The sequence below is a fragment of the Lissotriton helveticus genome, chromosome 4_1, assembly GCF_964261635.1.
Source record: "Lissotriton helveticus chromosome 4_1, aLisHel1.1, whole genome shotgun sequence".
In the NCBI taxonomy this organism is placed as follows: domain Eukaryota; kingdom Metazoa; phylum Chordata; class Amphibia; order Caudata; family Salamandridae; genus Lissotriton; species Lissotriton helveticus.
In genome coordinates this window covers 823,209,895-823,222,116 of record NC_136063.1, presented here as the reverse complement: position 1 = coordinate 823,222,116, position 12,222 = coordinate 823,209,895, and the positions used below count along the sequence as shown (strand labels likewise).

The following is a 12,222-nucleotide window of genomic DNA, read 5'->3' as shown; positions in this document are numbered from 1 at the left end:
CAAGAAAATGGCCTGCTCGGTTCCGCTCCTTCCCTGAATTGTGATTTGTCAAGTGGGGGCCGAGAAAAAAGGGGGGGTCCCAAAACGTGTTTTCCCCATGCAATTTTCCATAGGAACCTTTAGCCAGGGCTACAGCCCGAACGGCTGAATGGAATGACACCAAATTTGGCAGAGAGGTAGAGTTCGGTTCGCAGATTGTGCTTTTTGTTAAATGGTCTAAATCTGTTCAGAGTTCTACACACGGACAGAGATCCGTTCCATTATGAGCACGAGCTGTATGCTGATTGGTTGTCAACACTCGAAACCAGGAAGTGTTGGCGGCCATCTTGTGCCTCGGTAGCAGCGAGTCACAAGAAAACAGTAAAAGAAAGTTGAAAAATAAGGAAAGGGGGCAGGGTAGAAAAATGTTGACCCTCTAGGCCTGCTAAGGGGGTCGCACATGGATCTTTAGGCCCTAAATTATTATTATTTAAAAAAAATTAAAAACCGCAGGGTACGCGTATCGTACTGGTACGCATTGGAAAAGAAAAAAAAAACTAGAAGTGTGTTTTATTCCTAATTAGCTCCGGGGGGGGGGGGGGGCAAATCCCGGGGACAATTTTTTTCTATAATGGGGGGTTGAAAGGTCCCCCGAGCCCCGGGGAATGCCACCCCGGGGTTTTATTTTGAAATATGCGGGGGGTTCACGGCCCCCCCACATGCTCCGAGGACCGCCACCTTCCTGGGGCAGTAATATTTAAAATTGGGGGGTCCGTGACGGCACGGACCCCCCAGCTGCGGGGACCACCATCTTTCGGGGCTTTTTAATGTTGGGAGGGGGTCGCGCAGCATCCCTTCTGGAGCTCTCGATGGCCCTGGGGTCCGACACCTCCCAGGGCCGGCTTCTGCAGTGTCCCGGGGTGCCTGCCCCCGGGACACTGCTGTTTGCTGTGTTAGGGCGGGAGTGCCGCGGCTCCCACTTTAGTACAGCAAACCGCTTTCCTATTTGAAAGAGAGAGCAAGTTAATATGCTGTCTTTTTTAAGTAGGAAAGCAGATTGCTTTTTGTTAGAGAGAGGAGCATATAAACTGGTCTCTCTGACAAAGCAATGCCGGCTTTCGAACGACGCGGGGAGCTGGCTGGGAGCGTAGGGGGTATTAGGGTTCCCCACACGGCCCCAAATGTTATTGTTTGAGTCCCGGGGGATGGGGTCCCTTTGTAGCTCCTTAAACATTTGTGTGGCGACGCACTCTAGTTTGCCAGAGCGTGCCGCCACTGCATTCCGGGAACGTAGACGGGCACGGGAGTTGCAAATGTCATTTGAGATGTCATCAGTGATGTCATGAGTGATGTCAATGACCATGTCATGAGTGATGTTATATGTGACCTCATCAGCAGTGCATTGCGGGCACGCGAGTTATAGTTAGCTGAACTAACTATAACAGGGGAATTTCAATGGTTTTGTATGAGTGTAATGTCCAGCTAACTATAACATATGTGAAACCTATGTTTTTTTCAGTGAATTTCTAAGGTTTTTTAAATGCTAATTCCTAACTATAACGTCTGTGAAACCTTTGGTTTTTCAGTGAATATGTCTATATATATATATATATATATATATATATATATAAACTCGAAATACCTTCGCTTTTCGCAACAGTAAACCACGAACTTTGGTAATCTTCGGGTAGCTTTTTATGTAGCAGAATTCATAGGCAATCTTCACTCAACGCGCTTCGGGAATGTTTTCCCTTGTTCACGAGTAATTGTGAAGCTTAGTGATAGGTTTAAATAAACATGTGACAGTTTCTCAAACAAATGATAGTGAAAACAGACTTCCGCTGTTTGTGCGAATTATATAGAAAAAACACATACAAAAATTGCACTTGGCTATTTATCATGCACTACTTCTGCATTTAACGGCAAAAATAATTTCTTCACGCTGTTGGAACTGATGATTATCATGGGTTTCGTTTTTGTTTTTTCGCGTTATACACATGTTGAAATCAGATTGCAATATTCATTGCTTTTATCCCCAACTGGCCCCAGTGGGCGAAAATTAATTCCCATCAGTTATTATCACCGATAGCATTGTGGGTGCATTGATTAAACCCCAGGGGGGTAGAACAACATGAACATCTATACAACCAAAAAATTCCATTTTCAATAGGTTGAACACCTATTAATGTGTTATCGACGCGGGGAGCTGGCTGTGAGCGTGGGGGGTATTAGGGTTCCCCACACTGACCCAAATGTTATTTTTTGAGTCCCGGGGGATGGGGTCCCTTTGTAGCTCCTTAAACATTCGTGTGGCGACGCGCTCTAGTTTACCAGAGCGTGCGGCCACTGCATTCTGGGAACGTAGGCGGGCACGGGAGTTGCAAATGTCATTTGAGATGTCATCAGTGATGTCATGAGTGATGTCACTGACCATGTGCATAGCGGGCACGCGAGTTATAGTTAGCTGAACTAACTATAACGGGGGCATTTCAATGGTTTTGTGTGAGTGTAATGTCCAGCTAACTATAACATGTGTGAAACGTATGTTTTTTTCAGTGAATTTCTAAGGTTTTTTAAATGCTAATTCCTAACTATAACGTGTGTGAAACCTATGATTTTTTCAGTGAATATATATATATATATAGATATATATTTTTTTCCTTTTTTTCTTTAAGTTCAGGACGGAACTAAGTCCTGTAATGTCTGCCAGCAGCATTTTCTCATGTTGCAGGCAGCCAATCAGAGCACTCGCTCCTGCAGGAGTCTGACTCGTGCCAGAGCAAGATGGCCCAAGGAAAAAAAAAATCCCCTCCAGATCATAACACTCTTATTAAATTGGCGCTGCCGCGAGACTCTCGGGAGACTCTCACAGACACAACGGTCCAGATATTCGAACATTTTTAAACCTTAATATCTCAAAAACGTCTGAATGGATTTACATCAAAGCACAAACAGCACATTTTCGGGACCAAGATCTAGCTTCCTGCTAAATTTGGAGTAGTTCCTTTCAGCAGTTTTTACGGTAGCTCTGTCTAAACATGTCTATGGAAAATGCATGCAGATTTTGCATTTTGGAACCTCTCTTTTTCTAGCCCCCACTTGACATATCAACCCAAAACTTTTTTGTGCACAAACTAGTAAAAAAAGAGCACTTTTTGGAAAGTTTTGTGAAGATTCATGAAACAGCATTAAAGTTATTAGCTATAACTACCACTGGGGGGAGGAGGGAGGAGGGGGGAGGAGGGAGGAGGGGGGAGGAGGAGGAGGAGGAGGAGAGAGAGAGAGAGAGAGAATATGCTATCTATTACCATTGTTGAGTGTGGGGAGGAGCCACGACTCACAAGAGGTAAAGATTCAAGTGAGTCATGATTCACCTCTCCTGCAAAATATGGTATGAATCATTACTTTTTTTATGGGTATTTGTTTTAACAAATGTACTTAACCAAAAAACAGATGCAAGGGGTTAAATTCTACAGCAAGGAAAAACAACACTGACAAGATCTCATGAATACAAGTAAAGTGTTTTCCTTGTGTAAAGTAATTGAGGCAGGAAAAAAAGTGTTTTCCTCGACTCCATTTTGCTGTCCTCTGGTAATAAATATGAATTTGACCTTTGCAGAGTAGTACTACATCCGTGAATTTCCGGTTATTAGTACAGTTATAAATAAAGTGTTATCGGTTCACATTTATTTTCACTGCCATGGCACAAACATTTATTTCTATCAATGTAATAGATATGCGCTTTGGCATGGAAGAGCCACTATTTTCCTTGCCTTTAGATGGTTGTATGTCAGAATATCAATGACCGAAATACTGTGAAATGAAAATATCCTAGCACAAATATTAAGAGCCAATATATAATGTTGGTAACTCTAAAAAGTTATGTATAGGTTTACTGTTCTTAACTTCACATCCATTTACACCTATACCAGAGCCTTTATTTCCCAATATATAGTTGCCTTCACAGTATTGTAGTACACAATATTTAGGGAATATTATTCTTGTACCTCAATATTTTGTTCACAATATTCTAGCAGCATGCCCCTTTATTAGAACATTGGAATGTTGAGTGCTCCATTGAAGACAGTGGAGTACTTCGGACTTCTACTGGCTGGTAGAGGCCCGGAGAGCAACATTCCTATGTTTTTTTTCGTTTCACAGCTTTTGTTGTGAACAAAGGCCTCTCAGAGCTGTTCCGAAAGGCCTTTGTTTTTACAAATTAGAACATTGTTTCAGAGGGGACATTTGTGATCCGCTGGCGGAATCAGATGGCGACAGTTCAGATGAGGAGATGGAGGAGGTATAGACTGACAATTGCGGGAAGAGGGATTTGACGTGGGGTAAAGGTGCGCACCATATCAAAATTTGAACACCTGTAGATGGAATGCACTCGAGTCATTAATGTAATATGAGTGATTTCTGTATGTATTGCCAAGTTTGCTTAAACTTTAATAAAAATGTTTAAAAAAAAAAAAAATAGAACATTGTGCCCTCTAGGGGCAGAATGTTATAATAGCCTTAGAGTCCGTATCGGGCTCTACCGGCCATTAAGGCCCGCTCAGCATAGGCAAGAGTGATGTACAGCTCTGTGCAGCAGAAGACTCCTTCATTAGAAGAAGACTGACTAAGTTAATCAATCAATCAATTATTCTTTATTCGGTTTCTTGCACGAAAACCATAAAAGCTCACATTAAATACAAGTGAGGGGTTCCTCAATGAAAACATGTCATTTAAAATAGTATCCTAGGCTAAATGTGAAAAACAAGGTGCAAGTGACACAAAGGTCACACATGCAAGACCAGGTAAAGAAAAATAACCCAGTTAAAAGCAACTAACTGACTAAGTCAATAGTAGGAATAGGCCTGGGGACGACCTTGTGTTTGCACTTTATGTAGTCACTACAGTAATGACACACTTTACTTGAAATGTTGACGCAATGTACGCCCCAGTGCGACTTTGTAATCTTACCCGAGATTTTATGGTTGAGAATTTTTATTGAAGTACTAGATTGATGATTTTTAGGCGGTCCCCAACATTTCTTGCTAACATAGCGGACCCGAAAAAAAAGAAAAAAAAGAGGTTGTTGTCAGGTTTTTGTTGGGGTGAGCCCCCTTCATTCTTTTTACAGTAACCACTAATATGGAATGTCATGTATTTATGCTAATAATGAATATATATGTTTTTATTCTACGGCTTATTGTGTTTTAAACCATGTTTGTAAATTTATGATAAAGTATGTTTGTTTGCACAGTGTATTATACCGCCGAGTGGCTTTTTAAATGTGTGCTTTTATGGTCTATGATGGCTGTATAAAGAGTTTCTTGACTTGACGTGACTTGATTGACTAAGTCTTCTTTCTTTTTCTACTAGGTACAAAAACAATGTGCTCATCAATCCTGACCTTAGGCCTGATAAGTATGTGATTGAAAGCCAGTATGGGATCCACTCACTGAAGATTCTGAAGTAAGCACTGGTTTCAAGTACGCTCCTGACACCAAGGGGCAGGTTCAAAGGCCATGCTATGTCTCTGTCGCCATCTGTATGTCACATGTCACTTGTGATGGCTTTAAAAGTAGGCTTTTAATCCTCTGGGGGATCTTTGTTGTGCCAACCTTGGAACACAGTCTCCTGTTTGTCGGCCTTGTGGAAGACAATGTTTTGAAAGCAATGGATTTGGGCAGTAGCAGTTTATTTATAGAGCTGGTGAGAGATTGTGGCACTCACTCTGGAAGTCCCTATATATAGATGATGGCACTGTTGGGCAATGCAGGAGCAGAGGTTGACATTAGAGTTTTGCTCGGGGTGCAGGTTGGCCTCCATTTGTTTGGTAAGAATCCTGTCACTCTAAACATAGAACAGACCTCCGCTACTGGTCTTGTTGATAACGACACCCGCCCGCTCAGCATTTATGAAATGCTTTCCGCAAGCTATCCACTTAGCATCAATAGCTGACATCTGATGGAAGTCTCAGCTGATGAGAATACCACAAGAAGCCACCCTGAGCAGTATTATTCAATGTGCCTTCTCACATCCCTGCCTACATTTAATTTATGGTTACGCTATGTTACGTAACGTTAGGTTACGTTATGTTATGATATGTTATGTCATTGGAATATATATAGCCTTTTCAAACATTATCAAGGCATCATGGTGCTTTGTTGATTTGGGCACCCATTTGTGCAGAAATGCAATAGTTCGCTTGTCGATGTGGTAGATTGGTGTTTGGTTATTTGAGCTAAGTACAGTGTTCTTTTCAATTTTTTAAAAATAGTTTTTGTGAATTAGGGTAGCAAGTAAAGGGAGTTTGAGCTATGAAATATTATTGTGGTGTCTTATGTGCATGAATAAGTGTGGCAAGCAATGGATTCTTTTTTTGTTTAGATGGTTGTTGTATGCTTGGGCAGAACTTAGTGCTTACTTTGTATGTATCACAGTCCTGTTGAGAGACTTGTTGTGCAATATTGTGCATGTGAGGGTATGGAATGTCCCCAAATGAATTTAGATATTGTGGTCTGCATCTTGCCTGGTTCTGTCACACACCATAAGGGGTAGAGTAAATCCACCTATGATAAGCGTAAGATACGTCACAGCCTCTATCAGATTCAGAACTTATTAGCCTTCAAACAGCATGATGGTGATCATGAGGGGCTCTATAGCATAACAGGGCAATCCAACATATCAAAGAGGATCCAGGGTAATTGGTAGGTTGAGGAGGTAAGGTTCCACAAGACTTATAAGACAGCAATCCATTGGTCAATACACTGTTGTTGTAAATGTTAATGCTAGTCACACTTCCTTCCCGGGTCTTTGCATGATTTCCTAAATATATACTATCAACAATGGGTCAATACTACAGTCCTCAGACCATCAGCCAAAGATATGTGAAGCAAACTTAATCCATATTTAGAACATTTAACATGAGTGCTGGATCTGGCCCTTTTTGCAGGGTTATCCCCAAACCTTTTGCCTTCTTCCTCCTAATTTTCTGACCCTCTTTCAGTTTGCTTTAGGACTCTGGGCACTTCACCACTGCTAACCATTGCTAAAGTGCATGTGCTCTCTACTCTAAACATGGTATAATTGGTTTACAATTGTTTAGCATTATTGTTGTACTGGTAAGTACTTTGTTAAGTGGCATCCCATATACCCAGGGCTTGTAAATTAGATGCTACTAGATGGCCAGCATTGCTGCTTGTGCTACCCACAGACGTAGCCTTTTAAATCTGTCTCAGGCCGGCCACTGCAAGGCCTGTGTGCGCAGTTTACTGCCACTTTAACTTGCCATTTAAAACTCCTTCCCCCGCCGCCCATCCCCACCCTCCCTCTTCAGCCAGCCTTGCTGAGAAGAGGACTCTGGTCCCCACCCCTTGTTTGTAGAAGCTCCTTCATCACTCACTTCAAAAAGCTGATAGCAACGCATATTAAAAGGGGCACAGGGAGATATGGTCCCAATCCATTCGTAAAGGTTTACACTAAGGTTTACCGTTGCAGGAATTTGTATCAGGAAGGTGACCAGCTAAGCTGTCAGCCCTGGTCTGTCATGTGAGATAGCTGCATTCCCCGCCATTGAGTAGCTTCCAAGGAGGCTTGGAACTCGACATGGATTAAATTATTTCACTAAAAACCAAGAGTTTGATTAGCGCCATCAAAAGATGGTGGTGTAAATGACAACAGTTTAATGCGATCTTGAGCATCAAATAGAAAATAAAAACCAAGAGATGCATGAGAGCGGGGGGGGGGGGGGAATCACCAGTTGCCCACTCTCACCATTCAAAGGACCCCAAGGACACTGAAGTCAGGAATTTGTTAATTATTTAAGGGCCCAATCTGAAGCATAGGTTTGTTAAAATCCCTTTATAGAACGGTATTTCAGTCAGATGGATTCCCTAGCTGGCTTATCCTGTTACTTAAAGCAAGATGTCAGACCCGTCGCTGTTTTACCTGATTTTATTTATTTCAAGGGCCTCACTAATAAATTGTAAAAACACAGACCACACGTATTTCAGAGAACTCAGGGTGTCCCCTTGCTGAGGAGAAGACAATTGCCCCATATTCCTGTATTTAGCTGCTTGGCACTAATGGATATATAGTAAAGGAAAACAGCCTTTACAACGCCGCTCGAACCACGCTGTGTCTTTACAACATGATCTGAATCACAAATGTATCTTTACAAAGCATTCCTTTACCGCGCAAGTTGTTACAATGCCTTGCCTTAGGGAAAGTGTTGGTGGACTGACGTTGGATTTTAACTCCAACACTTTCCCTACTGTTGCGCAGACTGGAGTTGGAATAGTAAATGATATTATTCCAAAGTCCAGTGCTTTCCTTAAGGCAAGTCATAACGACGTGCGTGGTAAAGGAATGCGTTGTAAAGAGGCATTTGTGCTTTGGACCACATTGCAAATGCATGCATGGTACATGCGTATGTGGTTCGAACATACAACCTATAGTAAGAGGGTCACATGGGAAGCGGATTGTAGTTCATTCCTAAAAAAAAGTAGGCTGCATAATTACAGCAGTAAGCAATGACTAAGTGGAGATCAGAGCATTTCCTTCCACCCTCTTAATTAGAGCTTTTCATTGACGGGTCAAAAAAAGCCCAGGGATGTGTTCTTTGGTGGTACTTGTTTGCAACTCCCCTAAATGCGGACAATAGGTTCCCGGTCCTGTGGTGTACCTCAAGGTTCCAGCACTCACTTGTGCTCTGTAAAATGTGATGTAAATTAAAGTCTCACTTTGCACATTAGGTAACAATTTGATGACTTGGGGTTGCTGCTGGGTTTCAAAGACAATCTCATTCACAAAAGCAGATAAAAGGATGCGCCACAATTGCATATATAGGATTTTTTTAATTACCCAGTAAGCCTTATAATTGACCACAATTAATAACAACATGCGTGGGGTTCTCATTTCAGTTGTGATTTTGAGGACACCGCCCAGTACCACGCTTCTGCCTTGAACGTCAAAGGAGAGCTGTCGGCCTATGCGTCCCTTGTGGTAAAGAGTAGGTTTGCAGAACTTATTTTCTTTCTGGGGTGCCATATGCGTGGTTGATGTGACACATTGAGTTGCACAGACTGTCACCTTAATTGATCTTTCCTTTTCCTTTTCAGGGTACAAAGGAGACATTGTGGAGCCTAGCTTCCCCCGTTTCCCGCCCAGAAACGACGCAACGCCGTACACCAGTAAGTTGCACCTGTGTATGTCCAGCTCGCTGCTACGCATACCCACTAGCACCACAATGCAGCCGTCCCTAGAATAACCACCCTCCATTGTGTTTAAATGCACATTAATGCAATGTCATTGTGGTTTTTGTAGGAAAGTACCAGCAGTTGTTGTCAGTATGTTTTAAACAACATTTATCCGGAGGGGGGGTTTGGGGGAAGGGCAAAACATGCATTTGTGTACTAAAATGGGTTAAATACTGACTCGCCATGTTATACTTCATAAAAAGCTAAAAACCTAGAATGGAAGCCATTTACTGAACCGTGTACATCCCTCACTCCTGGTTAATGGTAACTACCTCATCCAATTGATCAAGACCTAAATGCAGACAAGGAGTCATATAGTAATGCGTACCTGGCAATATCTCATGCAGTAATGTTCAAATAACCCACCACTTTAAATTTCCCGGGAAGAGGTGTGGCGCCGTGGCCAGGGCGACTGATGCTGGACGCTAGGGACCACGGTTCGATCACCGGCTCCGGGGCAGGGGTCTGCCCAGCACCATGCGACTCTGGGCAATAGCTTGCCTAATCTTCCCAACGGTCCCCAGCGCCGAAAAAATCCTATTTTCTGTGCATGATAAGCACTAAAACTTCATACCAAACTTTATGCATATTGAAAAAAATTTGATCTAATTATGTTTGTATTGTACTGTATCGTGTGCAAAGAATTCTTTGCTGTGTTTTGATTTTAGGAAAGATGTTTGGCATATCAATTGGAAATCAGTTCTGCTCAATTTAATGCAAAAGTGAGCAAAATGCGAATGGATCATCCACTAGCAATTTATTCAGGCACTATAATGACAGCGTCAATCATTTTCAAAAAAGTATTTGATACTTGTAGAAATTTGGTTTGATGTTATCTGTTCTTTACATGTAGAGAACTATCAATTTTAATATTTCTGGGAACTCAGACCTACATTACTTAAAGCCAACACTGTAAACACCATACCTAAACAAAGCAGTTAGAAACATGATTATATATATGTTCAGCCTTATGGGTAAAGGTGACACACAACCTTCTCATCGAGCCATCCTTGTCCATCTACCTATGTTGTAATATGACAAAGATGAGTACTCGCCCGAGAGACCGGTATTTACTTTCCTTCCAATCTGCTTTTCACCTTTAAGTTAAGTTTTTCTTTATCTTAAAAGGTTTTCGCTATATTACAAGTACAAGAAATTCAGTTGTTTCCTTTTTTAGATGATATTCAAATCTCAGCTTCATTTGCTTTGAACGTGCTGAAGATGCCAAAAAAGTGTGCCGCTGCCAGACTTTGTAGGAATTTATGTTTCTTCAGAACAGATTAAAGGTGAATAACAATACATCTTAGCACTGATTATTAATCGGGGTCAGGTTCACAGTGGACCAGAACAGAGCTTTTCTCATTTTTGAACAAAGGTTTTCAAACTGTGACTGTTACCCTTAGGCCTTTTACCCCTAAACCCTACACCCTGAACCGGAGTCTCAGAAGAGTCCAGTGCCATTGATACAGCACCTTAAAGTAACTAAACTTAAAGCACTCGTCCCTGAGACGGCTATCGTGGTTGGCCAGAAGGTCCTGTCCAGTGTTCATCGCAACACGTGAGCTACAGCCTGTCAGACTGCCAGGCCTTCACAGACGGATTATTGGTAGTCCATCAGAATCTGCAAGAGACCAGCGACCACCCCTTTATGTGCACCCTACTTCCGCAAGTAGTCCATTATCGGGGAAGGATGCAGTTCCACCCGGGGGGCAGAGCCGTCTTTAGGTAGTGCAGCAGACATTGATAGTACCTTAGGGAATGTGTGTGTAGGTCAAACTGAGCTTGGGCTTCTGCAAAGGATGCATACTATTGACCAGTGATCAGTTGTGATGCAAAGTGCGTGCCTTTAGAGTCTAATGCCTCCCAGCAAGGTTTTTTACTGGCAATTAATAATGAAGCATTGCGCCATAGGGGGGCCCGGGTGTGCCGTGTTGGTTTCACCTTCAGTAGTGAGTGTCCCTTCCGCCAGGAGTGGACTGTGGAGTCCAGCACCGGATGTGATTTTATCAAATTGTCGTGGGCTCCCCGATTAAGATTTTTTCAGAGATTTCTCCATGGCTGATATCATGAGGTTTGGAATGTTCAGGGAAATCATGATGAGCAGATAGTTAAGTCTGGGCATCACGTTAATTTTGATGAGTTGGGTCCTTCCCTAGAGAGAGAGATTGAGATGTGATCAACTGTGTAGGTCTGCCTTGATTTTGACATGCAAGTGCTCAGGTCTACCCTGCACCATGTTTGTCAGTCCTGGGAAGACTTCTAACCCAAGATACTTCAGAGTAGTGGTCGTCCGTTTGGACGGTAGCCCGTCAAGAGCAGTCAATGTTGATTTGTCAGTTAATGACGAGGCTTTGCACTTCTCCCAATTCATTTTGTAACCAGACAGGGAAGAGATGCTGGAAATCAGTGCCACGAGAGCTTTAATGGAAGAGACCGGTTTTAAGAGAGTGACTCAAGATGTAATCGCCATAGAGCAAAACCTTATGTACGCTTCCTTTTGTTGGTATGCCATGAATGTCAAGTGAGTCCTAAATAGGTATTGCCAGGGGGCTCCAAAGTGACCATGAATATTAAGGGGGAAAGAGGGCATTTCTGCCTTGTGTCTCTGTGTAAGTCTAAAAGTGCAGAAGTATATCCCTTGCAGGTCACCCTTGTCGTGGCTGTATTTAAGGTCTCTTAATCCACTTCATGAATATCGGTCCCAGGCCTATTTGTCTCAGGACCTGGAACACTGATTTCCATTCCACTCTGTCAAAATCCTTTTCAGCGTCAAGGGAAACTGCAAGATTTTCATCCCTCTTATGGTGGAACCCCCAAAGGACATGGGTCCGGAGATATAACACTGAGAAATGATGGGGGACAAAGCCTTCCTGGTCCCACTGTATAAGTGAGGGGTGAGCACGTTTAAGCCAGTTCGCTAGAATTATAGACAGGATTTTTTTCCCGACTTTTAGCAGGAAGATCAACCTGTAAATAGCACAGCTCGGTGGGT

At 42.6% G+C, this 12,222-nt stretch overlaps 1 protein-coding gene across 6 annotated transcripts in view; it reads left to right on the top strand.

Annotated features, from left to right (window-relative positions):
- MYOM1 (myomesin 1) overlaps positions 1-12,222 on the top strand; it is a 699,631-nt gene that overhangs the window by 182,058 nt on the left and 505,351 nt on the right. For all 6 annotated transcript variants that reach the window (XM_078687471.1, XM_078687468.1, XM_078687469.1 and 3 more), the window contains 3 exons: positions 5,350-5,442; positions 8,895-8,983; positions 9,093-9,164. In XM_078687471.1, coding sequence (XP_078543597.1) covers positions 5,350-5,442; positions 8,895-8,983; positions 9,093-9,164 — 254 coding nt within the window. The remainder of the gene's footprint in view (positions 1-5,349; positions 5,443-8,894; positions 8,984-9,092; positions 9,165-12,222) is intronic.